The sequence below is a fragment of the Rhizoctonia solani genome, chromosome 3, assembly GCF_016906535.1.
Source record: "Rhizoctonia solani chromosome 3, complete sequence".
Taxonomy (NCBI): domain Eukaryota; kingdom Fungi; phylum Basidiomycota; class Agaricomycetes; order Cantharellales; family Ceratobasidiaceae; genus Rhizoctonia; species Rhizoctonia solani.
Genome location: NC_057372.1, coordinates 1,315,511 through 1,339,624, shown reverse-complemented (window position 1 = coordinate 1,339,624; position 24,114 = coordinate 1,315,511). Strand labels below are relative to the sequence as shown.

General features: G+C 50.3%; 7 protein-coding genes across 7 annotated transcripts; 4 read left to right on the top strand and 3 right to left on the bottom strand.

The window, feature by feature from the left end:
• Positions 1–165: 165 nt before the first annotated feature.
• On the bottom strand, positions 166–6,151 carry RhiXN_02819 (paladin; the record flags this gene model as incomplete). The annotated part of the gene is made up of 36 exons (XM_043322636.1): positions 166–304; positions 361–438; positions 490–717; positions 801–826; positions 896–979; positions 1,031–1,054; positions 1,112–1,187; positions 1,238–1,381; positions 1,447–1,457; positions 1,507–1,582; positions 1,633–2,062; positions 2,116–2,197; positions 2,246–2,328; positions 2,381–2,811; positions 2,871–2,936; positions 2,993–3,018; positions 3,074–3,149; positions 3,209–3,412; positions 3,480–3,508; positions 3,559–3,712; positions 3,770–3,783; positions 3,844–3,919; positions 3,972–4,095; positions 4,160–4,333; positions 4,401–4,480; positions 4,555–4,675; positions 4,729–4,822; positions 4,879–4,909; positions 4,969–4,976; positions 5,033–5,139; positions 5,190–5,221; positions 5,272–5,416; positions 5,468–5,680; positions 5,728–5,760; positions 5,819–5,989; positions 6,049–6,151. The coding sequence occupies 36 exons, from the start codon at positions 6,149–6,151 to the stop codon at positions 166–168; spliced, it is 3,993 nt and encodes a 1,330-aa protein (XP_043178132.1).
• A 508-nt stretch (positions 6,152–6,659) lies between these two features.
• Positions 6,660–8,798, top strand: RhiXN_02818 (major facilitator superfamily transporter; the record flags this gene model as incomplete). Its single annotated transcript, XM_043322635.1, has 14 exons — positions 6,660–6,877; positions 6,923–7,009; positions 7,064–7,085; positions 7,126–7,165; positions 7,213–7,437; positions 7,490–7,561; positions 7,653–7,750; positions 7,812–7,894; positions 7,943–8,016; positions 8,070–8,180; positions 8,235–8,323; positions 8,368–8,441; positions 8,477–8,693; positions 8,745–8,798. 14 exons carry the CDS (start codon positions 6,660–6,662, stop codon positions 8,796–8,798), a joined length of 1,464 nt encoding a protein of 487 aa, XP_043178131.1.
• A 732-nt stretch (positions 8,799–9,530) lies between these two features.
• On the top strand, positions 9,531–10,033 carry RhiXN_02817 (ubiquitin thioesterase otubain-like; the record flags this gene model as incomplete). The annotated part of the gene is made up of 2 exons (XM_043322634.1): positions 9,531–9,638; positions 9,698–10,033. The coding sequence occupies 2 exons, from the start codon at positions 9,531–9,533 to the stop codon at positions 10,031–10,033; spliced, it is 444 nt and encodes a 147-aa protein (XP_043178130.1).
• An 82-nt stretch (positions 10,034–10,115) lies between these two features.
• On the top strand, positions 10,116–10,968 carry RhiXN_02816 (uncharacterized protein; the record flags this gene model as incomplete). Its single annotated transcript, XM_043322633.1, has 2 exons — positions 10,116–10,328; positions 10,378–10,968. 2 exons carry the CDS (start codon positions 10,116–10,118, stop codon positions 10,966–10,968), a joined length of 804 nt encoding a protein of 267 aa, XP_043178129.1.
• Positions 10,969–11,411: 443 nt separating this feature from the next.
• Positions 11,412–14,358, top strand: RhiXN_02815 (peptidase C65 otubain protein; the record flags this gene model as incomplete). The annotated part of the gene is made up of 14 exons (XM_043322632.1): positions 11,412–11,517; positions 11,565–11,738; positions 11,803–11,925; positions 11,961–12,014; positions 12,076–12,090; positions 12,141–12,338; positions 12,390–12,500; positions 12,552–13,129; positions 13,195–13,471; positions 13,528–13,655; positions 13,712–13,811; positions 13,871–14,032; positions 14,087–14,221; positions 14,273–14,358. The coding sequence occupies 14 exons, from the start codon at positions 11,412–11,414 to the stop codon at positions 14,356–14,358; spliced, it is 2,247 nt and encodes a 748-aa protein (XP_043178128.1).
• Positions 14,359–14,537: 179 nt separating this feature from the next.
• RhiXN_02814 (ribonuclease II) lies at positions 14,538–17,512 on the bottom strand (the record flags this gene model as incomplete). The annotated part of the gene is made up of 3 exons (XM_043322631.1): positions 14,538–16,962; positions 16,992–17,024; positions 17,082–17,512. 3 exons carry the CDS (start codon positions 17,510–17,512, stop codon positions 14,538–14,540), a joined length of 2,889 nt encoding a protein of 962 aa, XP_043178127.1.
• A 702-nt stretch (positions 17,513–18,214) lies between these two features.
• On the bottom strand, positions 18,215–24,018 carry RhiXN_02813 (proteophosphoglycan ppg4; the record flags this gene model as incomplete). The annotated part of the gene is made up of 8 exons (XM_043322630.1): positions 18,215–20,548; positions 20,602–21,293; positions 21,348–21,438; positions 21,491–21,919; positions 21,968–22,429; positions 23,197–23,330; positions 23,382–23,605; positions 23,690–24,018. The coding sequence occupies 8 exons, from the start codon at positions 24,016–24,018 to the stop codon at positions 18,215–18,217; spliced, it is 4,695 nt and encodes a 1,564-aa protein (XP_043178126.1).
• Positions 24,019–24,114: the final 96 nt, after the last annotated feature.

Sequence of the window (24,114 nt, the reverse complement as noted above, 5' to 3'; positions counted from 1 at the left end):
CTGCGTGTCACTATATTAGTCATCTGACACAATCCTTTCAAGTGTCAATCGCTTTTATTCCAAGACAATGAAAATTCGTTATAGACAAATTGATATACATAGTCAATGATTGGCATCCATCCTATATGGTAAACAATATCACAAAGTTGACGGCAAAAACACAATCTAGTCAAGGCTCCTGCGACCAAGCAGTCTAGTAATTTCCCGGTGCTCTTTGAGCCATGCGGGGAATGATGAGTCGATACTATGCTTTTGCCTCTCGATTAAGTAGTTGGCGAGCACGATCAAGGTGCCATATCGATACCTGGGCGCACCATTGTATGTCAGATCAACTTTTGATTGTCGATGCAATCAACTTACAAATAATTAACACCAAGATCCATGAGCTTCTTTTGCTTCTGGGACCCAGCGTCACTCGCATCGACCTTCAGTTTGTAGCTAACATGGATTTGAGCGGTGAAGTTTCGTACTTTACTATATTAGACTCACTCAAAGATAGCCTTCCTCAAATTCTGGACGTCTGCCATTGCGTCGATTGCTTTGTCCGTAACTCGTTTGGCCACTTTGCCATACGACAAGACGCCGACGAGCTGGAGAATGATCTTGTATTCTCCTCGCAAATAAGCCTCCTCTTCATAACTTCCATCGACAGAGTCGTAGTGCGTTGTTGCATACGTGGATTCATCCTCGTTTTCCAAGGCGACTGTGACATCGCAGCTAACTATCGTGGATATCAAGCATGCAGCCACCATTCCGGTTGTGGTGCGTCCACGTCTGTCAAAGGCTCAGTAATTCTTCACAGCTTAAGGCCAACTATAGCATACCCCTATATAAAATACATCAGTTAGGCACTCGACATTCAGAACGCGCTACTTGCCATTTGACAATTGAATACTAGGTCTCCAGCGACTTTCAAGCCAGCTTCAACTCGATGAACCAGTTGGTCCAGAGCATCCGGAAGTGGTGCTTGTTCGTCGGTCTAGAAATGGTAGGATGAATCTCTATCACAGTAATATAATGCGTAACCTACGATGGCTAGACGAGCGTAGTCAACCTACATTATCAACCCAAATAAATATATGCGCTAGAAATTCATGTTCACTTTACTTACTTTATACCCTTCTTCTATGACCAACCGGAAAACATCTCTTGGAGTCATAATATCTTGCATCGTGACAGGCTCCCACCTAAGGCACGTGAGTTAATGGCGAGATAAGTATTGATGCAAAACACTCACTGTGCAGTGATATCGAAGGAGCCTGGCTGCGTTTCGACTTCGTCGTGAAGCAAGACACGTCCGTCGAATTGAATCATCTCTCGTTGATGTCCTTCTTCAGGTTGACTTCCATGGACTCGACGACGTCGGTAGTAATACCAGTGGCTTCAACATTTGTTAATGGCCTATCAACAAGACGCAGGACATGCGGGCGCCCGTCGGCCACGTACAAAACCGGCTCCTGGATCGACGTTAAATCTGTATAAACTGATTGCTTAAGTTATGCTCACCTCTCGTAGAGATGTCCAGAAGACGGTATTCTTCCCTCCAGGAGCCGCATCGACTCGAGCAAGTGCACGACGAAGCCTATTCAAATTAACTCGGTTTAGGACATCACATAATTGAAAATAACGTACCCATTGACAGTGGGCATACCGCTACCGCAGACAAATTTACCATTTGATCCTTGATTCGCCAAGGGTAATGTTAAAGGATTCCTACGGAAGTTGGCGGCGCCATCAATGCGCTCGGGCAAAGACATCTTCTGCAGGTTAGAGAAGAAATCGCTCTTAAGGATAGTAGAAGCAGAGAGGACGCTTCCTGAACGATTCGCAACAACGTATTGGATGTCATCAGCAAAGGCTACATCTTCGCGCTCGGATCGCTCCAACGGCTTCAGCGCCTTGGCACCTTCAACCCGGAGCTCGTTCTCAAAAGTGGCAATGACGGGCCGTGACTTGACAAACTCTTCGAACGAGGCAAATGTTTGTACCGTGTCAGGATCGTTCTCCATAAGGAAGTTCTGGAAAACGATTAACTCAAAATACTTGCGGAGACCGTGAAGTCCTGCGAGAGAAATTAATCAACTGGTAAAGACGTATAGCCTCTGGTTATAATACCTATTTGGATAAATCGTTTCTTCTGCTGCTCGTCCGTTGAACCTTCAGCACGAAGCCGGGCGTCTTCGATGGATTCACGAAGCTATGGGCTATAAGCTGCATGTACGATACGCTAGACTAAAAAACTCACATTCATGAATTGGTCACATTGATCAATAGCGTCATCTACTATTCGTTTTACATCTGGGCCACGCCGAATCACGCGCAGGAGGTCTACGAAATATCGCATGAACATGTGACAAAAAGCAACCAGAGCTCTACTCACTGTTGATGATTTGATACGAAAGCCTGGGCGTAGGCTCCAAAACGTCGCGATCTCGCTCTCGGCTTGGAACAGAAAGCATACTCGTACCGCGCCTTGGTGTGCGCGCGTGCGCCCTACCGCGTCCACTTTTCAGCCATTCTTGGAGCAAAAGCACAACAATCGCGGCGACAGTACTACGACCCCGGCCAAGCTGACAATTCAGCACAATCGGAGTCCTTTCAGAATCGGTACGAATGACTACGTCGGCAAGAGCTTCAATGTCGGTAAAATCGGGTGGGCGCTCCGACGTAATCGGAATGCGGGTGTATGCGATCTCGACATTTTCGATCTGGGCTGACATGACTTCTTTGGGTACCGCGATATCCTTAGGATCGGCCTCGTCCCAGACTGGCACGACACTGCCGTCTGTATTCTCTGCGTGCAGTAAAATCCTAGACACAGGAAGGAGTTGAGTAGCTATATTTGGTATTGTTTTACAAATGATACATACCGGCCTTGGAAAGAGTTGACTTCAGCAATGACATCGTTCTTGAGACGATCTTCGAGTATCTCCAGTCTAGAGGTAGGATATAGCTCGGGGACCTCGCCGGGTGCATGAAATTCGACACTTACCGGCCGGCAGAAATCCCACCATAGTCCTGTGATACTTTATTCAGTTTCACATGGTTAGACACATAGCTCGTGTATAATCACCTTCATGTTTCTCAGAGAATAGTTCTCCCTTCGAAGGCAGTGTGCGACACCGTTTACATAGATGATCGGTTCTTCTCTTATTTTTTTGTCCTAGATCAGCACTTCACCTTGTCATGTATGGTGTCGAATACTTACCGAAGGTTAATCCACGCAACCTTGTTAACGTTCGGGTATTCTTCTTTGACTCGGCGGACCACAGCTCCGATTGCCTCTTCGTTGGGTTGGCCTAGTGCGTAGATATTGGTTCCAGGAATGTTTCTAAAGTTAGTAGCTCCACGCAGACTCTCAGCGCCTGCGTTGCGCCCTTCGGACTTCCATTGATCTGATTTAAGAAGCATGCTAGAAAGGGTGCCCCAAGATTAGTTACTCTCGACCACACGTACTCTGGGACCAGACTACTACTCACCCTTCTCGCAATATAATTCCGCTTCGGTTCTACCAACAGCATATAGTCAAACATCATCCCAAGCCACTCTGGTACGAACCTTCACAACATGGTCGGTCCACTCATCTCCCAAGACGCGACCGCCAGCTAGCTGAGGAGCCTGGACACTCTCGCCCTTGGAAATCACGGAAAGGTCTGCTACGGGTGCGAATACATTAAGACGGAGCCCGGCTTTGCGCATAAATCTAACTTGGCTACATATAATTATTAGCCAGGTGATTAATTTGAGCGTTTGAGTCGCTGATACTTACTTCCATATCTCGGTCTTGCCTGTGGTATGCGGATCAACCAGGGCGTGAGATTTGAGTTGAAATTATCTACGTACCTCCATCCATTTCTGGAAAGACTCGCTAAAGTTTTCACTCTCTTCGACATAACCAGCAAGCGCAATCGTGAAATAACTAAGTGCTACATTAGTATTTGACCTATGAGAGTCCATGGCAAATTACGCACTACTTCTCCATGGCGCGCTTGGCCTTGAGGATGTGCGCACTACGACCTTTGTCATCCATGCTCGTTACGGAATAATCTACTCGATGTGCAAGGATTTCCTCGCGGAGGTTTGCCACATGATCGCCTGAATGCATAATTAGACCCAGATGAAAACCTGCAAAACAGAAGTCGTGGAATTCCAAACTTACAGCTATCAATCACTCTATCAGCCAACTTCTTTACATGAAGTCCATCTTCTAAACACCCAAGGAGCGAGAGAACCAGGCCATAGTTCCCCATGTGGGCTTTGCGTAAATTGTCCATCAAGGTTGGTTGCGCGAGAAGAAGTTCGATTGCAGAGTGAGTAGTGGCGCTAGGCAAACCTGGTTAGTGCAGACCGAAATATCAGCAATCATACGCATCAGATTAAGGGTGCAACGATACGCGTACTTTGTTGAAGCAAATAGGTCAAGCGTAGCAACGATTTGCTCAGTTCTGTTGGGTCTCGACTTGCTGAAGGGCTACCGCCGCTTGGATGTCCGCGGGCTAAACAAAACGCAAATCAACCGTCAGCTGATAAATTGGTGCATGGGTAAGTAAAGACCCTACTGTTGCGACCCCCGACTCATGGGCAGATGGTACTACCTTCGCAAAAGGGTCTGGGAATCCTCGAGCGATGAGTTGTTTGCGACGAATCAAGCATGCGGACACCATGGCGAAGGTAGCTAATTTAAACAACAATGAGCTGGGAAGTCGCGCATAAGCCAATAGAACTCACTTCGCACAGCACCCATTCCGCAGTGAAATACTAGGGCAGTTTCTAGGGGGTCCACAGACTTTATAACATTTAGGTAGGCATCCAAGTAATTGTCCTATCAGTTCATGTAGACTTTAGCTCCATTAAAGTGGGAGTTATTATGTGGCATACCTCGATCGCTCGGTCAGGAGTAATAGGAATGCTAGGTTGGGAGAGTATCGTAAGTGGTACTTGATCAAAGCGCTTTGGCGTTCTACTTACCGGTGATACTAAAGAGAACAATTAATGAACTACTGTTCCAATACAGAGTTAGAAGACAACCAACCTCGACGTTCCATCCTTCTTCCTTTGCCTCCTCCCATACCTCACGAGGGGTTTTTACGCTATTGACATCGACCGAGGTCCAAGTTGGCATAAGCGACTCGTTATCGCCTGTAGAGAACATCAGCACACAAACACGGCACCGCATGTTCGTTACTGACCTTCAACGTGCGTGAGCACCAAACCACCAAACCTAGAATATCTAGGTTAGGATAGGATGTTTATAACTTAATACACGCCAACCTCTGAGATTCAGTTAAAATATCTGCTTTGAGGCGATCCTCGATAGCTTCAATATTGGAGGCCCTATCGGAGAGCTGAAGTGCCGTTTTCGGGTCCGAAGCCTCGCGAAGGACATAGGGCCGCCCAGCAATGTAAATCACGGGTTCTACAACCAGGCGTTAGATCGGAACCCAATCTATAATATACGATTCTATACCTTCGCGTGTCGAGAACCAAACACAGCCAACTTTGTTGGGTAGTCTGCTTGCCCTTGCCAATGGCGAGATACCTGGAGAGCCGGATGAGGACTTGGGAGGGTTACAACCCAAGATTGAGAGGATAGCCCGTAACCCTCCAACCCGAGGTTGCGCCGCTCCATAGACATTGAGCGCTGCTGCGGCACCACGAGGAGCTCTAAAGTTGGGCGCCCCTATGGTTGAGGTCAGATAAGTACTGCAAGTTGTTGTGATATTGTACCTTGTAGATTGATGTCCAAATCCAATGCGCGCCCTAGATGGAATGGTAATGTGTGCAATGTCTGCTTTTAATGATGTAAACCCAAACATACCAGTGGGATAATGGTCTGTCTTCAAAATACAACCACGGCTCAAAACAGTTCCGCCTCTGGTCTTGACTACAGTAGCTGTTGCCCTGATTAGAGTGGGGGAATTATCTAATAGTCCCGCATCCAGGGCAGGTGTTGTAGGTTTACGGGAGCTCAGGAGCAAGGCGCCAGAGCCTGATGATGTTCTGTTGTGGCCGAGGCGGCAGTTGCGGACGATGGCCGCGCTGGGGGACTCGCGTTTCTATTTCTTCCAGCCGCAAACGCAGGACTCGAGGTAAGATGGTACAGATGGGGACCACCCAAGTACGGTCTACGTTGGCCTGGAGGCGTCGACATGACGTGTTCAGCCTTGTGCGTACGCGTCAGGTGCACAATATATATCGATTTGGGCCGGCCAAGCGCGGTGTGCATGCAAAGCACGTTGATCGGGGCCTCATTATTCCCTATTTCGTACCCGCGTTACATCACGTGATCCATTCAGATCACAACTAGTCTTCTTTTTGCTCTACTCCTCTTCTCTTTGGCCCTCTTTGGTTATTTCTTTGCCAATCAACCACCCGAACCGAAAAACCGAACGCGATAAGGACTCGAGGAAACGCCCACCGCTTAGCTACGGAGTACTCTGTATATTTCATCTCAGAACCCATCTGAATCCTCCGTAAATGCCGATTATCTTATCTCCTTGAGCTTGGATACCAAACCTAGGCAACTTCTCCGGCTATTTCATGATGCCCAGGCTTCTATTTTGGTGCTTTCAGGCTGGGCTTTTCCTGAATACGTGCTCATGTACCGTTAAGTATGGCCCCACCTTCTTTGGATATCTCTTGTGCTCCTCCCCAGCCCAATGTCTTCACCGTACAACGAGAAGAAAGACATCGAGCGCGAGAGCGCGGATCTCAAAAAGGATCCCGCCCACCATGTCACCGTCGTTGCCGCAGGTGTTGATGATGCTGTGAGGTTAACGCTTGGGCAAGGGACAGGCCAACCTCTCGACCCCGAGGCGGCGCTGAAGCTCAGAAAGAAGATAGACAGGCATCTCCTCCCTCTGATGATGATCCGTGTGTTAATATTTTGCTTTTCGATATCCGTATCTGACTTTTCTCATAGTATACTGGGTACAATTTATGGACAAGACACATTAGGGAGTAGCGCTATTCTCGGTATTCGAGCAGATACTCATTTGGATGCCAACCAGTGAGTTTGAGGGTTTCTCTGTGATGGTGTCTTGCTGACGTTGCTGTCAGATAGTAAGACTTGGTCTACGTGTACTGTTTTTAGCATCGGTTAACGAAATTGAAGTAATTGGCTAGGGACTATCTTCTATATCGCCTACCTCGTGTTCGAGTACCCGTAGGTAACGCCCACCCATCCTGAAATATCGCTAACACTCTCCCCAGTCAAAATTGGCCTTCAACGATTCCCTGTAGGTAAATGGATGGCTGCCAACATCACATGCTGGGGCATTGCCCTTATCATGCATGCTGCCTGCAAAAACTTTGGCGGTTTGATGGCTTGTCGAATCGTACTGGGTATATGCGAGGGCTCCATTACGGCTGGGTTCATGATTGTAACGAGTATGTTTTACACCCGTAAGGAACAAAGCATTCGTGTGGGCTACTGGTGTAAGTTTAACTAGGGCTTTCATTCGATCAATTTACTAATGAACTGCTCTAGTCTTGATGAACGGAACAGCCCAGATTATCTCTGGCTTCCTTGCTTTGGGGTCTTACATATTAATACCCATGGGTTCGCGCCTTGGCAGTGGTTTATGATCATTACTGGGAGTATCACTTTGGCCACAGCTGTTGCCTATTTCCTCTGGTTCCCTGATCGCCAGCTACCGCTTGGTTCTTAACTACGGAAGAACGGGCTATGGCTATCGAGCGAATCAAGGTCAATCAGACGGGTGTCAAACAAAGTCTGGAAGAAAGACCAGTCAGTCGTGCTTCAAACCCATTAATACATATACTATAGACTAAACCCTAGGTTCATTGAGGCGCTGACCGACCCTAAAACATGGCTATTCGCACTTTTCTCGTGTCTCGATAACATTCCCAACTCGTTGACAAACCAGCGCAGGTGCGAACATTAGCTCTATCACGCGGCCAGCTAACTGACCGTTTCCAGTATTATTGTTAATTCGTTCGGTTTCTCAACCCTACAGACCACGTTACTCGGATGTGTAGATGGCGTGATTGAGAGTAAGTTGCATTACGCATATACTTAGTCATCGTGGTTGACATTCGACCCTTAGTCGTCACTATCTGGACCGGTGTGACTCTTGCTGTGAAATGGGAGGACAGCCGTGCTTACGTCGCGGTCCTTTACTTTATTCCAAACGTTCTTGGATCGATTCTTGTCAATGGTGAGTGATAAACATCTTCGCGAGGTACCACCGGGTGCTGACGGCCTTTCTCAGTCCTGCCATGGTCAAATAAGATCGGATTACTGTTTTCTGTTTGGATCACTGGTGTCGGAACGACAGGATTTGTTCTATCATTGGGTTGGGTAACTGCTGTGACTGCCGGACATACCAAAGAATAACTGTTCAGGCCATTATGCTTTCTGCATACTGCGTCGGGAACTTGGTTGGTCCTCAAATGTGGCAAGAACGCTACAAACCTAGGTAAGTAGAGTGAAATATGCTTTGTCTAGGTATAGGCTAAGCATATCGCCTCTTCTGTGCACAGGAACCGTATTCCATGGATTGTCATCACTATCAGCTACTTCCTCTGTCCCATCATTCTTCTCATCATTCGTGTCGTCTTTCACGCGAGAACAAGAACGAGATGCCGAGCCTAAGACCGAGGAAGAGGATGACGCATACATCGAGGAAACCCTCCAAGACGGGACAAAGGTTGAACGAAAAGTTGACAAGGTAGGTATTTTGTACGAGTACTGTGAATATTGTGTGTTGATAGCCATGTAGGCTTTCCTCGACCTCACCGATATCCAAAATCGTGATTTCAGATATGTGCTTTGAATACCCAACAACCATGTAGCTTATGTCTGCGCCTCAATGAAATCAATTTGAACTTTTTTCTACTCTTAAACTTCAATTGTCTCTGGCTGTAGGTGCAGAACAGTGTTTTATCGGGGTCCGTATAAATCCGGTCGCCGAGACATATTTGACCTGGGAACGAGAGTCGCTTGCGATAATGCTTTTAGTTGACCTGCACAAAGATAGAGCATATATTATCACTATTCATAAAACGAATTTGGCCACCTCCAAACCTCCCCAGGACAGAGTCTGCACCACAAGGCCAACCAGAAGGAATGCGCTCACTGGTAGGCACCGCCAAGGTCGCAACAAGCGCCAGAATACCGTCACCACGTGCGGGGGTGGCACGTGAAAACAGATTCCCACATGATCGACCGGTTTCTTTTCTTGGGTCACACTCGGATGAAGGTGTATGCCGGTTTCCTGCACCCACGCAACGCGACCACTGCGAGGCAGCACACCTCACTGTAAAGCCCTGGACTATAGCGAACTACGGCTCTTCCACTGCTGCATCTCCCGTTGAGTCATTATATATAGGGATTACTCGCATTCTACCCTGAACGTGCCCGGAAGCCTTCCGAAGGGATTACTTGTTCTGTCCTAGTGACGCAAAGAGCTGGATTGGGAAACTTGGCAGATCGTCTAGGGCAAGTCATTGCTCAAATTTTATATATACCAATTGGACTGTCGTTGACTTTTGAGATTGTAGCCACAATGTCACACACAAAGGTTATGTACCAACGACCTATGACTACCCGGGACGCAATTTCGCTTCGAACCACTCGTCCCACGCCTCGAAAACCCAGGTCGAGTCGGTCCGAGGTGGGCTCCAAGCTAAATCCACCTATTCTGACGCCGCTCGGGCCTTTCTGCACCACAAGATTGAGGAGGCACAAGCACTCGTAGAGGATGCATTTGAAATACTACATTCACCTGCGTCTCAAGAAGCCGATTCACTAGCAACGTACAGAAAAAAGTGGGACATTCTACGTATTACGCTGGAAACGACGTTGTACACTACACCCATCAATGGTTCAGCTTCCAAATCCAACCGCTCGTTCGTCAATGGTTCATCCTCTGGTCCGATCCCCCGCAGCCCAACCTCCCCTCGATCAAAATCGCCCCTGGACGATCCGCTTTTGCTTTCTCCGCCCTCGCTTTTGGGAACTACACACTCGGTCGCTGAAGCTTTTTACACCGGCATTAGAGCGTCCTAATTCTCGCTTTCTACCCGCGGCCGTGCTTGTGGCGCTTGTGCTCGCAAGCCTCAAATTGGACTGTCCACAAGTTGGGAGGGGAATGGTAGATGATTGGTTGGCGAATCGTGACTCGTTAGGTCTAGGCTCAGAGGCCGGCAGCAGGAAGGGAGTCAAGGCAGAAGAGGAGAGAGAAGGCTATGAAAAGGCGGTTGAGGTATATTGCCTACATGTCTTGCCGCGCCTGAGCGAATGGGATATGCAAAAGAATTTCTGGAATCCGAGCTGGAAATGCGACCTAGCAAACGCCAGGCAAGTCACTCGATTAATTCTTTGGAATAATTCTAAGAAACGAGGAATTCTAGGAACTCATAGCCACTTTAGCTGCGCACTATGCCCAGTCATTGCTTCCTCCAAGTCCACACGGCGGTCGGTTGCAGAACCTAGACAATTCAGTCTCTGGTAGTTCTGAGGCTCCCACCCCTCGAGCAGTTTCTCCAGCACCGTCCAGCGTTTCATCTCATACCGCCATCCCCAACTCGCGCTCGGTTGCTACATTGAGGGCCTCCCAAGTACTCCCTTCGCCATTATCTCCTTCACCTACTCCAACGGGCCGCCAGTGGCAATCTACCAATAGGACGTCAAGTCGTATTCCAACTTCCCTTGCTGTTCCTCCGCCAGCACCTGCTTTGGCGCCGCAGCCGGCCTCACCCGCACAGCCTACTATTCTCCAGTTGCTGAAAGCCGTGGTTGTTCCGTACCTTAGGAGGGTCAATGCACCTGTGTTGGTGTTGGCCGTTGTACTCTCGCTTATTGGACTTGCCAGTCGTTTCAGTCGAAGACCCAAGGGCGGAAGTGGCGCCGATATGGCCAGGCGTCGATTGGCGGGTAACTCTGGAGGGATATGGGCCGGGTTGGTCGATGCGATCAAGATGAGCGGTCGTGGTTTAGTATAATATAATAGCTGTAATATGTTCTCCCGTTCTCGTTGTTGCATAGGGTGTTGGCATTAATTCTCCAATAATACCTCAGTAACCGTCTAAACCAAATTAGGGATAGATTTGTCATAAGTGTGCAACAGACACAGCCCGTCTAACCTTGGGGTGAATATCAGGTTCCGACCTCATGTCAAAAGTGCTTAAAACCGCGTTGCCGCACACAGTAGCTGAGACTTCTTTTATTCCTGGCCCTAGTAACACTTGCCGATCTCTAAATCTCGGCTCGAGTGCAAACCGAGGGAAACGCAGCCAAAGGCTCGCGCCAATCTTGCGCCAAGGGACTCGTGCAATTCTCGACCTACTTATACGGTACATCCTCACGATCTGTATTCCTAGGTGTTTCTGGCTAGCTTTTTTTTGCCACTGGCTGCTTCCTCGTGCGCTATCCAGCTTTGACAATCATGTCCTCTCCCGACTCCACTGGCTCTGCCTGGTCGATCATCAGCCACCACGAACAAGAAAAGGAGGCTGCTTTGCATAAACAGGCCGCTATACTAGAGCAGCACAGTGCGACTAGCTCAAACGGCCGACGAATGGGCACGTCTCGTACGCAGGTTCAGATGGAGAATCCGCTGCCGCCCCCACCGCCACTCATTTCGAACCCGCCACTACTGCACCTGGCCCGATTCCTATACCCAGCGCGCACCGAGACCCCAAGAGGGCTGCAACCAAAGAGTTTCCGACTGTGGGCCCAGATGACGACAGGTCCGAGCGCCGCGATGAGCCGCGTGAGTTGATCGGTTTGTTCTACTGAACTGACTCGGTCATTAACTACTACGGGATACAGCCAAGACTTCATTTGTGCGACGGGTGAGGTCGTCGCTGCTTGGTGGGAAGAATCCGTTCTTGTCCCAGAACAAAGCTGCAGAAAAGAAAGAGAAAGCAAGGTACATATAGCCAAGAAACAGGCTTTCGGTTGGTTCATTCCGATTCATTTATAGAACCAATAGTCATACCTCCCCCTCTTTCGCCGGAGCCCGACGCAGTTATTGTTCGGAGGCCAGGTACGTACTCGACTCGGGGCAGGTTTATTTCTCAAATTAATGTCTATATCGTTCCATGCAGGCTCGGAGTCAAATGGTATTCAACTCATGGCCCCCTTGTGGCGGTTCGCTGATGTAGAGTCTTAGGAACTACTCCAGAACCGCCGGTCGCGCCCAAAGCTTCAAGAGGACCCCGACCGCCGGTTACAACTTATTCGACCAAGCTTTATTCTAACCAATATGCGCAACCAACCCAGCAACCCACTCAATCCTCTCGGCCGCGCAAGGGTTCATTTTCGTCGCCAATGCATTCGCACCAATCTTCTTCTGAACCTGCAAAGACCGGTGCGTGAGACTTTCCAGAACGCTTTCATAAATTAACAGGCGACTTTATAGAAAGACCGCCTTCGAGGAATAAATCTAGAGGGTCGAGAGAAATCCCCATCGTTGAATTATCCGGAAGAAATAATGAGGCCCCACCCATAGAACGTGAGCCGGTCCTAGGAGGTAGGTTATTTTAGGAAATTCAGCGATGAGCTCATGGATTCTGTCCCTTAGCCCTTCAATCGCATCGCGTAAACCCGAACAAAGCGACTTATGCTCCACCAGCTTCCGCGCCAACACAACCGACCATAAGGCCTCTGCCTTCACTTCCAGCCACAAAACCTACCGTTACTCTTGTACCACCACCCCAGCCTGCCGCTGCTCCGCCACCTCCACAACTAGAGTCACGTCCCAACCCTCCTCCAAACACTGCGGTAGCTACCCCTGTACCTCAACCAGTTCGCCCACCGCCAGAGAGTCTCCACCCAGCTGCCCATTACTCTGATCCACAGCAGCATTACCAGCCAACCCAACGAACGGTATCGAATCCACCTGTTGTGCGCTACAAAACCTCGAGTGACAGGACGTCATACACGACGACCGCCACCACACCCAGTCTCAGTTCGAGTGTAAAGACGCATGGAAGTCAAGGTGCTTCAGACGCACCTCCCAAAGGCGCAGAGCGTGTCGGCTGGGCTGCTGCGCCCCCAACGAGGCCCGCCATGTCAGGCCATACACGCGCTGCAACTCTTGACCAGGTAAACGCATCCGAAGCGTGGAATCAGTCTTACAACAGCTATCGATACGAAACGGTCAACAAACTGGGTATCACATGCAAATGTCGACCAGGTACGAAACATCACCACCCCCGGACCAGCACCATTCATCGCCGCCCAAATCTAAACCGAACAAATTACAACGCCACGCAACGACTGCTGCTTCGACACCCAGTGCTGCTGTGACTCACTACTATTATGACCCTTCGCCACCGTTGATCACGAGAAACACGCGACTGAGCGAGCTCAAAGAGGATTATCGTAACCCTGGATCCGAGCGGTCAAGCATCATTCGGCGCAAGATCAACTACCTCCGTTTCGAGCTGGGGTATACTGGGCTGCGCCGTGCTCGAGGTGATGGAAATTGCTTCTACAGATGTAAGCGACATGTAGAATATCCTGCGACAATTAATTCAACTAACCAATCGCGGCAGCCTTTGCGTTTTGTTACCTGGAACAGATCTTATTTGCGGAAGATCGCGCTTTGGCAGTAATCAATGCACTTGACAACTTGGAAATTGCGCAAAATTTGGTCGAGGCCGCGTTACCAGATAATAAATTCGTACGTTGGCCATGATATCTAGTACTAGATGGGTTTGAGCTGAGTTCTACCCGTAGAGCAAACAAATGCATCTTTTTCTGAGAGATTTGATTCGTAACATTGAACTGGGTAAAACAGATCAAAAGAAACTACTACGGACTTTCCAGGACATGCGTGGTATGTATTCTCCCAGTTACTACTCTATCACCGACTCAAGCATACGTCTATCTGGCCAGATTCGGACGATATCGTCGCATACGTCCGCCTACTGGCATCCGCATACATCCGTCTTACCACGGAAATGCATGCATCAGTATTTCACCCTGATGACCCCACTGTAATCGTTTCCCCAATCGAGTTTTGTATATCTTTTGTTGAAGAAATGGGGCAAGACGCGGGTGCGTACAAATACGCACGTCATTTAGCTCTTACGCTGACGCAATTACGCACAGATCATCTCCAGATATCTGCGTTAAGTCGAACATTGAACGTAGCTATATACATTTACCGTTTGGATGAAAAGATTGATGGAGTGGCACCCAACGAGCAAGATATTCCTGCACATTGCACCCGGTTTACGCCTACTGGTAAATGCCACCCTCCTTTGATAATATATGCACTAACATGTTGCTGGTTAGATGTACCGTTACTAACTGAACCTGTTGCTTTACTTTTCCGGCCCGGCCACTATGATATTCTTGAGCGACATCCCGAGCAGATATAATGTTTCGTTTCACGTTTTTGATAATCGGCTTTGTATCATATCCATATATCTATGAAATTAACTCAAGCGAATAATACAGAGATGCAATGAATGTATTTTTATACAGTCGGGTCGACCCCATCTACGTTTTGGAATTATGAGCTGGGTGGTGATGCTGAAGAAAATATCGAATGGTGAAATCAAGAGCGTCTTTGTCGGACTGTCAATCGAGGAGTATAACTGATCTCAAAGTTGGATATTTCGACTTTAAGAGTGCTACCGACGGGTGGAGGGTTGTCCATATTCATACCGGTCAAGGCAGCTGGAAGGCCTAGGCTGGTGATCATGACTGGGTGAACGAACGTAAGGCTGCTCGCAAAGTTCATAGGTCGCCCGGTAATAACAGCCTCCAATGAGCGGAGCACTTCATGACCTCCATTCGTCATCTTGTTTTGAATATATCGCATGGCCCAGAGTCGGAGTGCACCATTTCCTGCACGGCGACGTGCGTGTTCATGAAGATGTTGTTTCATCATTAATGTTTTGAGTTCATCGATCGAGAACGGCGGTTTAACACCCGCAGACTTGGGGTGGAGAGCGGCCTTAATTTGCCAGTGACAAACCATATCCAGATATCGCCTCAAGGGAGATGTAGCACGGACATACCCTTCCTGGGCGGATATTCCAAGTTGCCAATGCACCCCTGGAGTAGTCATCGGTTGGGTGGTAACCTGGGGCAGTTGCTGGACAATTGCATCTCGATAGAGCACGGTCCCTTGATATGGATCGCGTTTTGCCAAAAGGGGCTGGTACTTGTCAACTGCGACGCCTCCTGGCCGAGCCAAAGAGCGATAGATCATCGGAATTCCATGTTCTTGGGCAAACAAGGATGCTACCCGGCCCGCAGAAATCATGCATTCGGCCACCATCGCTCTACTAACGTCGAGTGCATGCTGGGGGTCTTCCAATGTACCCGGTTGAACGGAGTAATCTATGTGCGGGAATCCTTGATACATGCGTGGCATCTCGCGTGGGTCCCGACCAGTCAATATTTTGGTTTTTTCCATTAGCATTAGGGCCCTAGGCTGGCTCCAGAGCACCGAGTCCGTTTTTGATACGCGTGTTTTGGCCAGATTTAAGGTGACTTTGTGCAAGAGCTGGAGGTCAGGGATCGTCTCTGAAGGAATAGGGGTAGGCTCTTTGCCAGGAGGCTGAACTTTCGGTTTTCCAAACGGCCAAAGAGGCTCGATGGGGGACGAACCTAGTCCTCGAGTAACGTCGTCATAACGTAGTACGTGGACCTTTCGAACCACAGACGGGCGCACCGAGTGATTGAGGATGTCACCCGAAGGGCTGACGAGCAGGCTAAACGTAAGGACATTCATGGAAGCCCCATCTTTCCCAACTAATGCGTCAAGACTTTGCTCGGTTGGGGGAAGCATAGGGTAGGTTGCTTCAGGAAAGTACGCGGTTGCAGTTCGGCGAGCGGCATCAAGAGCCAGAGGATCATTGGGCTGAAGTACGGACGTCGGGTCGGCAATATGCACATGAAGCCACACATTGTCTGTGCCATCAAGTGTTCGTTCAATAGATATACCATCATCGAGCTCTTCCGCAGAGCTATCGTCGATCACATATACAGAAAGGTCGCCGAAGTCGTGGCGCATGTTGTCAAGCCCATCGATGGTCTTGGACGCACTTATCCGGGTATCATTGACTGATACCGGAGGAATAGCTTGGGCCTGTTCTGAACCGGGAAGTGGGGTATCGAGGGTATCAGTAAACTCGTACATCTGAAGATCGACATCCTGAGTTACATGATTTGACCAAGGTGGGAAAAGGGACAGATCCTCGAGGAATCGGAATACCGCATGAGGGACAAGCGGCATATACGAAGACGAGACTTTGGTTAGGATTATCGGCAAGCTAAGCGAGCATGGGTTCATCTGGAGTTCACGTCGTTGGCGCAGGTAGTACCGCACAAAATTGATTATATCATGATCGGCTTTGTTTAGGATAGGAAGAGGCTCCTGAGGCTCTACTCGAGCAGGGCTCTCACCCACACTATTCTTCCTGATTGCCGCAGTCGCCTCGATAATTGCTCGTGCCTTGGTGGCAAATTCATCGAGCACGGGATTATTACTTCGAACCCAATCTACAACCCGTCGTATGGTTTTTATTTCCTGAGCCGGGCGAACGGAGAAAGTATTTGAAAGCCTATGATCGAAGGTGTCTGCGATGTAATGAAGACTATCGTCCATAAAATGGCGATGGACAGCGTAAGTGAGTTCGAGGGTCGGAGCTTCATCTCCAGCAATGAAAGCAACACCATCCGCGAGAGTTATGCTGGACCAAGTTCTTCCGTCCGGATGCTTTGCATGTTCGTAAAGCCGTTGAGCAGCACTCTGTACCAAGCGTTCGGCTGTTTCAATACGTCGGTTCAAATTCCTTAACGTTTTCCCTATCGAGATACGAGCCTGAGTTTCGCCGCGGTTTGCTTCGTTCGCAAAGGTCCCCATTCCTGCCTGTTGGGCGAGTCCAGGCTCTATCAACCTCGCCACGGAGAATTGAACATCGCGAGGGGATGATTCAATGCCTCGCCACTCGACAATAGAGTTCTCATCACTTCCATACCATCATGGTCGTGCTCGTACCCAAGCACGACCCCCCATTTTGCCATTCCATTGCTAAAAAATTCATCAGGTTCGATCAATATACATACTCAGATAGCCGCACCAACTTACCGGCGAATTTCTACAAAACTACCAGGCTCAACTCGTAGCTCGGGGGCCAACTCAAAGTCGTCTCCGTCCTTATTCAGATCCTCTGAACGAAGTTCGTACACATTGAAAGCGACGCTCCTTTCGGATTGAAAGTTTGTTCCGACAGGGATGGCTCCAATGACAGACCTGCGGGTCTCTTCCAGCTCGTCTAGGCCCCTACTCTTTCTCTTTGGAACCTCCCCCCTTTCTGCACGAGCCATTTTCTTGATCGTCTGCCTCGCTGCCTTGTATGCTGCCTTTCCTTCCTTCCTTCTCCTGTTCGGATGCATGAACCGATCTGGACCATCGTCTTGGTCCGATGAAGGGAATGAACGAGTTGTGTGCGTCAGATTCCGTACAGGGCTTAGTAGACCGATGAGCTGCCTTGGTTTGGAGCGACAGACAGACAGCATCGTGGTCTATGAACTTGAATTAGTGGAACGCATTCAGATAACATGTTAACCTACAAGTCAACTAAGTCTCCAATAACAGGCAGCTAAATAAACGAACTGAAAAGTGCAAGGATAGTTGAATTTAAGTTTTGCTAGTCAACGAAACCAAGCTGTCTACTAGATCGTGGCTCCAAAACGACCAGCTGCAAAGGTCGATGATCATGAAAGTGTGGCTCAAATTTAGAAAATTAATTCAAATAGCCCAATGGTAAGCGCCAAGATCTCCAAGTTTGTGGCATGATCGATAAAATCCTTTCACTCGGGCCTCAAACAACAACTTACATCTCGCCACGTCTCAAGTCAAAATTAAACTCCTGTTTTAGCCCAATAGAAACGGTATTTCTAATAATCAATGTGTGCTTTAATATACAATGCATTGTGAAAAACAGTATAGAGAGCCCCTTGAGGGCCAGGCGCTTGACCGACTTGGATGGGATGCGTTGCATAGACCTAATAAGATAACAAAAACAAACAGAAGGGGGTGGCATAATTGCAATTGTAACTGAAAAAAAACGAACAGCTAAGACTGGCGGATTGGATAGCCCTCCTTGAGAGAGCACAAGCACACAGACAAATAGACAAACACAAACAGCAACTCGGGAGGGAATAAAAAACCAAGTATGAAGGGGGCCGACGGAGATGGAAATAGAGGCAAATGTCCTTTCAGTTGCGACGCGGGCGTCGGAGCGGTTTTATTTTTCGGCCACCGGGGCTTGCGTCTGCGGTACCGAGATTAAACTGTACGCCAGGCGCGGGCGAGCCTTCGGGAGCCGGAGCCGCTGCACCTTGGCCAAACATAAACGGTGCGCTCGTACTAGTGGGCGTCGGTGGGGCAGAAGTCCCGCTGGGGAGGCCAAACTGGAATGTGGACGGACTGGCCGTTCCGGCCGCGGGATTAGATGCGCCAAATGTGAACGCCGGGGTCGCCGGGGAGCCCGGGAATCCGTTAGTGCTCGATTGGTTAGACCCAAACGCGTTGCTAGACGGGGCTGGGTTGTTGGTGTTGAAGCCAACTGTGCTCAGCGCTGGAGAAGCAGCAGGGAAGGGGCTCGCAGGAGTAGGGAACGCGTTAGTCGGCGTAGGATTTGGCTGCCCAAAGGGTGTCGGGTTTGGCTGCGAGAAGGGGTTGGAGGGCGATGCCGAGGCCGAAGGCGTCTGACCGAACCCTCCACCAGCACCAAAGGTGAACGCAGGGGTTGAAGACGCTGTGGTCGTTCCGTTTGACCCAAATCCACTCCCGGTGGTAGACCCGAATCCGCTTCCGGTATTATTGCTGGACCCAAAGGCAAACGGAGACGGGTTTGAAGCGGCTGACCCAAGCCCGTTTGACTGGTTCGAGTTGGTTCCACCCAACGGCCCACCAAATGGCCCAGACGTTGACCCATTGGTAGCAGCACCAAAAGCAAAACCGCCCGGTGTGGGCTGAGAGCTGAACCCAGATCCAGTTGTATTCCCGAACCCGCTTGTCACGATCTTGGACGGTGCAGGATCGCGCGTGGGGCTCTCCTCCATGGCAGCATCACCACCCGATGGCGGAGTGCTTGGTCGCGCCGGAGCAGAGATGGGAGCAGCACCAAATGAAAACCCAGTAGAGACAGGAGCAGATGCACTTGGGGCACCAAACACGAACGGGCTGCTAGCGGCAGGTTTCTGGCTTGACCCCGAAAAATCGAACGGGTTTTTCTTCTCCGTAGCGGCAGGGGCGGGCGCAGGTGTCGAAGCAGGTGCAGCACCAAAAGCGAATGGACTCGCGGGTTGCTCGGCGGGTTTAGCTGCGCTTGAAAAGTCAAACGGACTCTTCGAGGTAGTAGGGGCAAGAGGCGCAGATGCAGTAGGGGCCGAGAAATCAAACGGATTCTTCTTGGGAGCTTCGGTAGAAGCAGGGGCGGCCGCCGGCGCGGAGAACTCGAAGGGGTTCTTCTTGGGAGCCTCGGTCAAGGAAGGAGCGGGTGACGGAGTGCTCGCAGGCAGGCCAAAAGCGAATGCCGGCTTGGACGCAGGGGCAGGGGCAGGTGGAGTAGGAACGGGAGCTGCCGGAGATGCACCAAACGAGAAAGGCGAGGGTGTCGGAGCCGGTGCAGGAGTCGTAGTAGGCGCAGGAGCCGACGCTACAGCAGGCGCACCAAATGAAAACGGCGAGGGCGCTGGAGTTTCTGCTGGCTTGCTTGCGCCAAATGAGAATGGCGAAGGCTTAGGAGGTTCCGGCGTGAGTTTGGGTGCTTCAGGCACCGACTCGGCTGTGGGCTTGGGAGCATCGGCAGGTTTCGCGAAAAAGGATGGGATCGTTGATTCGGGTGCGGGCGCAGGAGTGGCCGAGGCAGAAGTGCTCTCAGACTTGGGCCCACCAAAGGAGAAAGCTGGAGCGGGGGCTGATGCACCCTTACTATTCGTACCAATCCCCGCGAATGGATTGTCTCCAATGGGCTTGTTGGCGCTACCAAAGGGATTACCACTGACTGGTTTCGCGATACTAGCAAATGGATTGTCTCCAGACGGCTTCCCGATACTAGGGATTTGATTATCCTGTGCTGGTTTAGGCTTATCGACCTTGCCAAACGGATTCTCGATAACAGTCGGTTTACCAATGCTCGCAAATGGATTATCGCTAACAGGTTTCTCAGCTGGTTTGCCAAACGAGACGACTGCAGCACTCTCAGCAGGCTTGGCCGAGACCCCAATGTTCGCGAACGGAGATGCGCCTTCGATCGGCTTGGGCGGTGGGGTGGGAGCAGACGATGACGGAGCACTTCCCCATTTTGGTACCTCGGGAACCTTGATATCGGGCTTGGCTGCTCCTACGCTGGCGAAGGGATTCTTGACTTCGGGAAGAGTCACTTTGGGGGTGTCTTTGGCGCCGAAGAATGTCGACGCTGCTTCTTTGGCTGACGCTGCGGGAGGAGTAAACGAGAGGACAGATGACGTAGCCGGTTTGGCAGGAATAGGTTGAGGTGATACAACTTCTGGGCCCTTGGATACTGAGGCTGGCTTAGGTGTAGTCTAACATCACATGTCAGTTTATCAATCGGTTGATGAATAAATTATACACATACCGATGCTGGGGAACCACCAAACGAGAAACCTTCGGGAACCTTGAACACGCTGGCATTAGCCACAGCAAGGAGCTCGGCATTCCTCTTCTCAACGGCCTCCTCGTCTCCCTCTTCTTCCTCATTATTGGCAGAGAACCGGTTTCGACCGGCCGAATGAGCATGAGCACGCTTCGTAATTGTCTTGCTCTGTCGAAGGGAGCTACCGGGGCGCGAAGGGGGTTGTGATGCAGGCCTGAAATTATCAACAACCTTGAGGGGACTTGCAGTTGTCGTAGCCGGCTTGGGGGTCGGAGCCGAGTCCGAGTCCATATCGGTGTCGGCATCCTTAGCCTTAGACTTGACCGAGACCGACTCGACGGGTGCATTCTCTTTAGGTTGGCTAAGCCGAGCTGCTTCCTCTTCCATATCCATATCCTCTTCCTGGACCTCCTTCTTGTTCTTCATCAGCATCTTCATTAGACCGCTCTTAGAATTACTCTCTGCAGATTTCTTAGGTTTATTTGGGGCGATTTTGAGTTCACCATATGGTTGGATCATTCGAGCCCGACGATCTCCAGGGCCAGGAGCAGGAACCTGAACGATTGGAGGCGGTCGGCGACGAGGACGCTGGGCGTCACCTGTGAGGGTGTGCATATTCTCCAAGGCATTGAGGAGTCGTTCGGCAGTATTCTTTGCTGGAGGAGCAGTTGGAGCTGCTCAGTCAAATCTGATTAGTCAAGGCACCGATATTACGTGTGTGGACGTACCTCTGGGCTTGCCAGCTTTAGTGACACCGACTTTATCGTCCCATACAAGAGTCGACTTGCGACGTTCGGGTGCCAAGGAAGATGATTTACCCTGTGAAATTGGTCAGGTGTCTAAAATCAAAGACATGGGAAATACCGCGTACCAGACCGGAAAAGGGATTGGCAACCGAAAGCGAGGTACGGATGGTAGTGCCAGTTGCCTTTGACACAGATGTGCGATTGCCTAGCGGAAGGGAAAGGCTGGTTTCCCGCGTAGGGATAGCCCGACTGGGAGTGCGCTCGCGACCAAGCCCAACGCCAAGGCCAGCTCCCACAGAAGGGGAGCGCGACTGCATACGTGTATCGTCATATGAGGAAATAGCTGCGTCAATCTCGAGGTTCGAGGGCAATGTACCGAAATGGACCTGAGAGGCCTTTGGTGCCAGACTGTTGCGGGTGCTGGCAGGTGGAGGGAACCAGGAACTGATAGACGGTGTGCGTCGCGAAGGCGGAGAGCGGGGAGCTCGGTAAGTGCCAAATCCCATGGGGGTATTTCGGACGGACAACTGTGTTTGCTCAGAATCGGATGTTACCTAAGCACATGGTGAGCGCGTGTTGGGTGGTATGTGGCTGGTGCTTACCGCCAACTTGGAGGAGCGACCGAGGCTGCGGACTGGCCTGATCATGTGCTCTGGGGGATCGAGATATCCGGACTTGCGCGGTGGATTGCGCTGGGGACTGACGGTGCGTATGCGCTTTGGGCGAGTCCCATTGGGATTGTTGTCGAGCTTGGAGCGGCTAGAGCGGCGCTTGAGGTGTTTGTCCTCCCTGTCTCTGTCCGCACCCCCATTGGCTGGATCAGCCACCGAAAACCATCCCGCAAAGACCGCCTTGACAGCGTTGAAGAAACTTGACTTGGAGCGTGCGAGTTCCGGCGGCGGCGATGGCGACTGCGGTGCCTTGTCGTATGGCTTACGATTGTGTGGTTTGTTCGCACGATTCCCTCTCACTGGCAGAGTACTCATTGGAGGGAGCGGAAGGGAGTCCTGCGATTTAGGGGTGCGGACGAGGGTGGGGGGAGAGCAGACGAGTGCCTCTCCTGCCTAAAGAAAAACTGGCGTGTGGCGATTCCGTTCATCAACACACCCAAGGTGTGACCTCATGTCACGTGCCATAATAAAAACAAATAGTCACACCTGAGCCCCTTCGTGCACGCGGCAAAAGTCATTTTACGTGTCAAACTTGGGCTGTGGGCGACACCCATCCTTGCGGATTTCATATTGGCTACCTGACTTGCGTGCAACTCCAGTCAGAGAGAGAGTAGATATACTGTCTACGGTAAAACTAAGACATACATAAAATTATTGGCCAACTCACATGGACAGGCGCCTATTGTATGGTTGGCAAAATCGCCCGATAGCAGTGGCCAGTGAGTCACCAGTCTTGTTGACAGCTGAACGCGTGCCAGGGTACCACGTCATGCGCATACAACGCGAACAAGCGGCGACCTTGAAAGCAATTACCGCGCCCAATAACATAAAAAAAACAACCCACAGCGTGACTTTGTGACAAGCACGGTGCACCAAATCTGTGACTTGATGTCACACCTCCGCTTTTTCGCAAAACTCCACGGTCTCCACCCGTGCAAAGTGCTTCCGAAGATCAGTCGTCAGTTGCCTGGCTTATCCCTCATCTTCAGAGAAGGATTGAAAAATTATTCCTATCGGATCCCTCTCTCAGCACTGTCTTTTTTGTAAAGTTCATACTTCGCGGGACGATTAATTGCTGGAGCGTGCAAAGAGCCAGTAGGCAACCTTTCCCCGGGTTTACATCGGTCGCGGATAAGCGTAAAGCCCAGTTGCGCGCAAACCGAGACAAGATGGTCGGATGTCATGTATCGCGAGTTGGCCACACAAGGAGTCGGCAAAACGAGGAATAGCAAGCCTCCGTTTGCCTGAGAGCAGGGTGGACGGAGGATGTCATGGGCTATGCTCAACATTTTCCCTATATCCGAAATAAGATCCCAACAACAAAAAAGTAAAACACAATACCCACCTCGGTCCTTGGCATCCGGGACAAAGTTCACCACCAAACTTAAACTCACAACGTCCCAGTTATCTTTGTTTTCATCCATGTCCAACTTTAGAAAATCTTGTTCCCTAATTTCGGGGTGTCTGGACCGCAAGTCGATCGGCGAGCATGCAATCCAGGATTCGCACGATCCGTAATTGTCATGCTTTAACGCTCCAACCTCGAGTAACCGGACTTTTCCGTCCGACCTGTATTGCCCAAACAAAAATTAAGTCCACAGTTGGGAGATGGCTTACGTGTAAGCCCTGGTTGCAGGCAAGGCAGGAACTCACTTGTGCATTCCCAACTCTCTCATCCATCCAATAAGCACCGACTCGCTGCCGCCGCCCCGGTCCTTCCCCTGGCCAATCGCCGACATGCTCTGGTACGCCTCCAACCCACCCATCGACTCCATTTCGGTTTGGATCTCTTTCAACTCTGCACTCTCCTCTCTCGATTTCTTTCCCCGTTTTTCCAAGACGGCTCGTCGTTTGATCAACACATGAAACCGTCGAATGAGGGTCCGGGTCGACTTGGGTTTCGCAGAGTCGAGACGAGGTTTAGTGGTCGCTGACGAACTGGACTGTGTGATTGGCGTCTTAGGTTTTCGTTTGCGGACCATCCGTTAACGTTCGGCGGGGTTGTGTTTTCGTAACGCCCACTTGGGGGATGGATGTAAACGGCACGGTTATGGGAAACTCGTGCCGACCGAGTGATC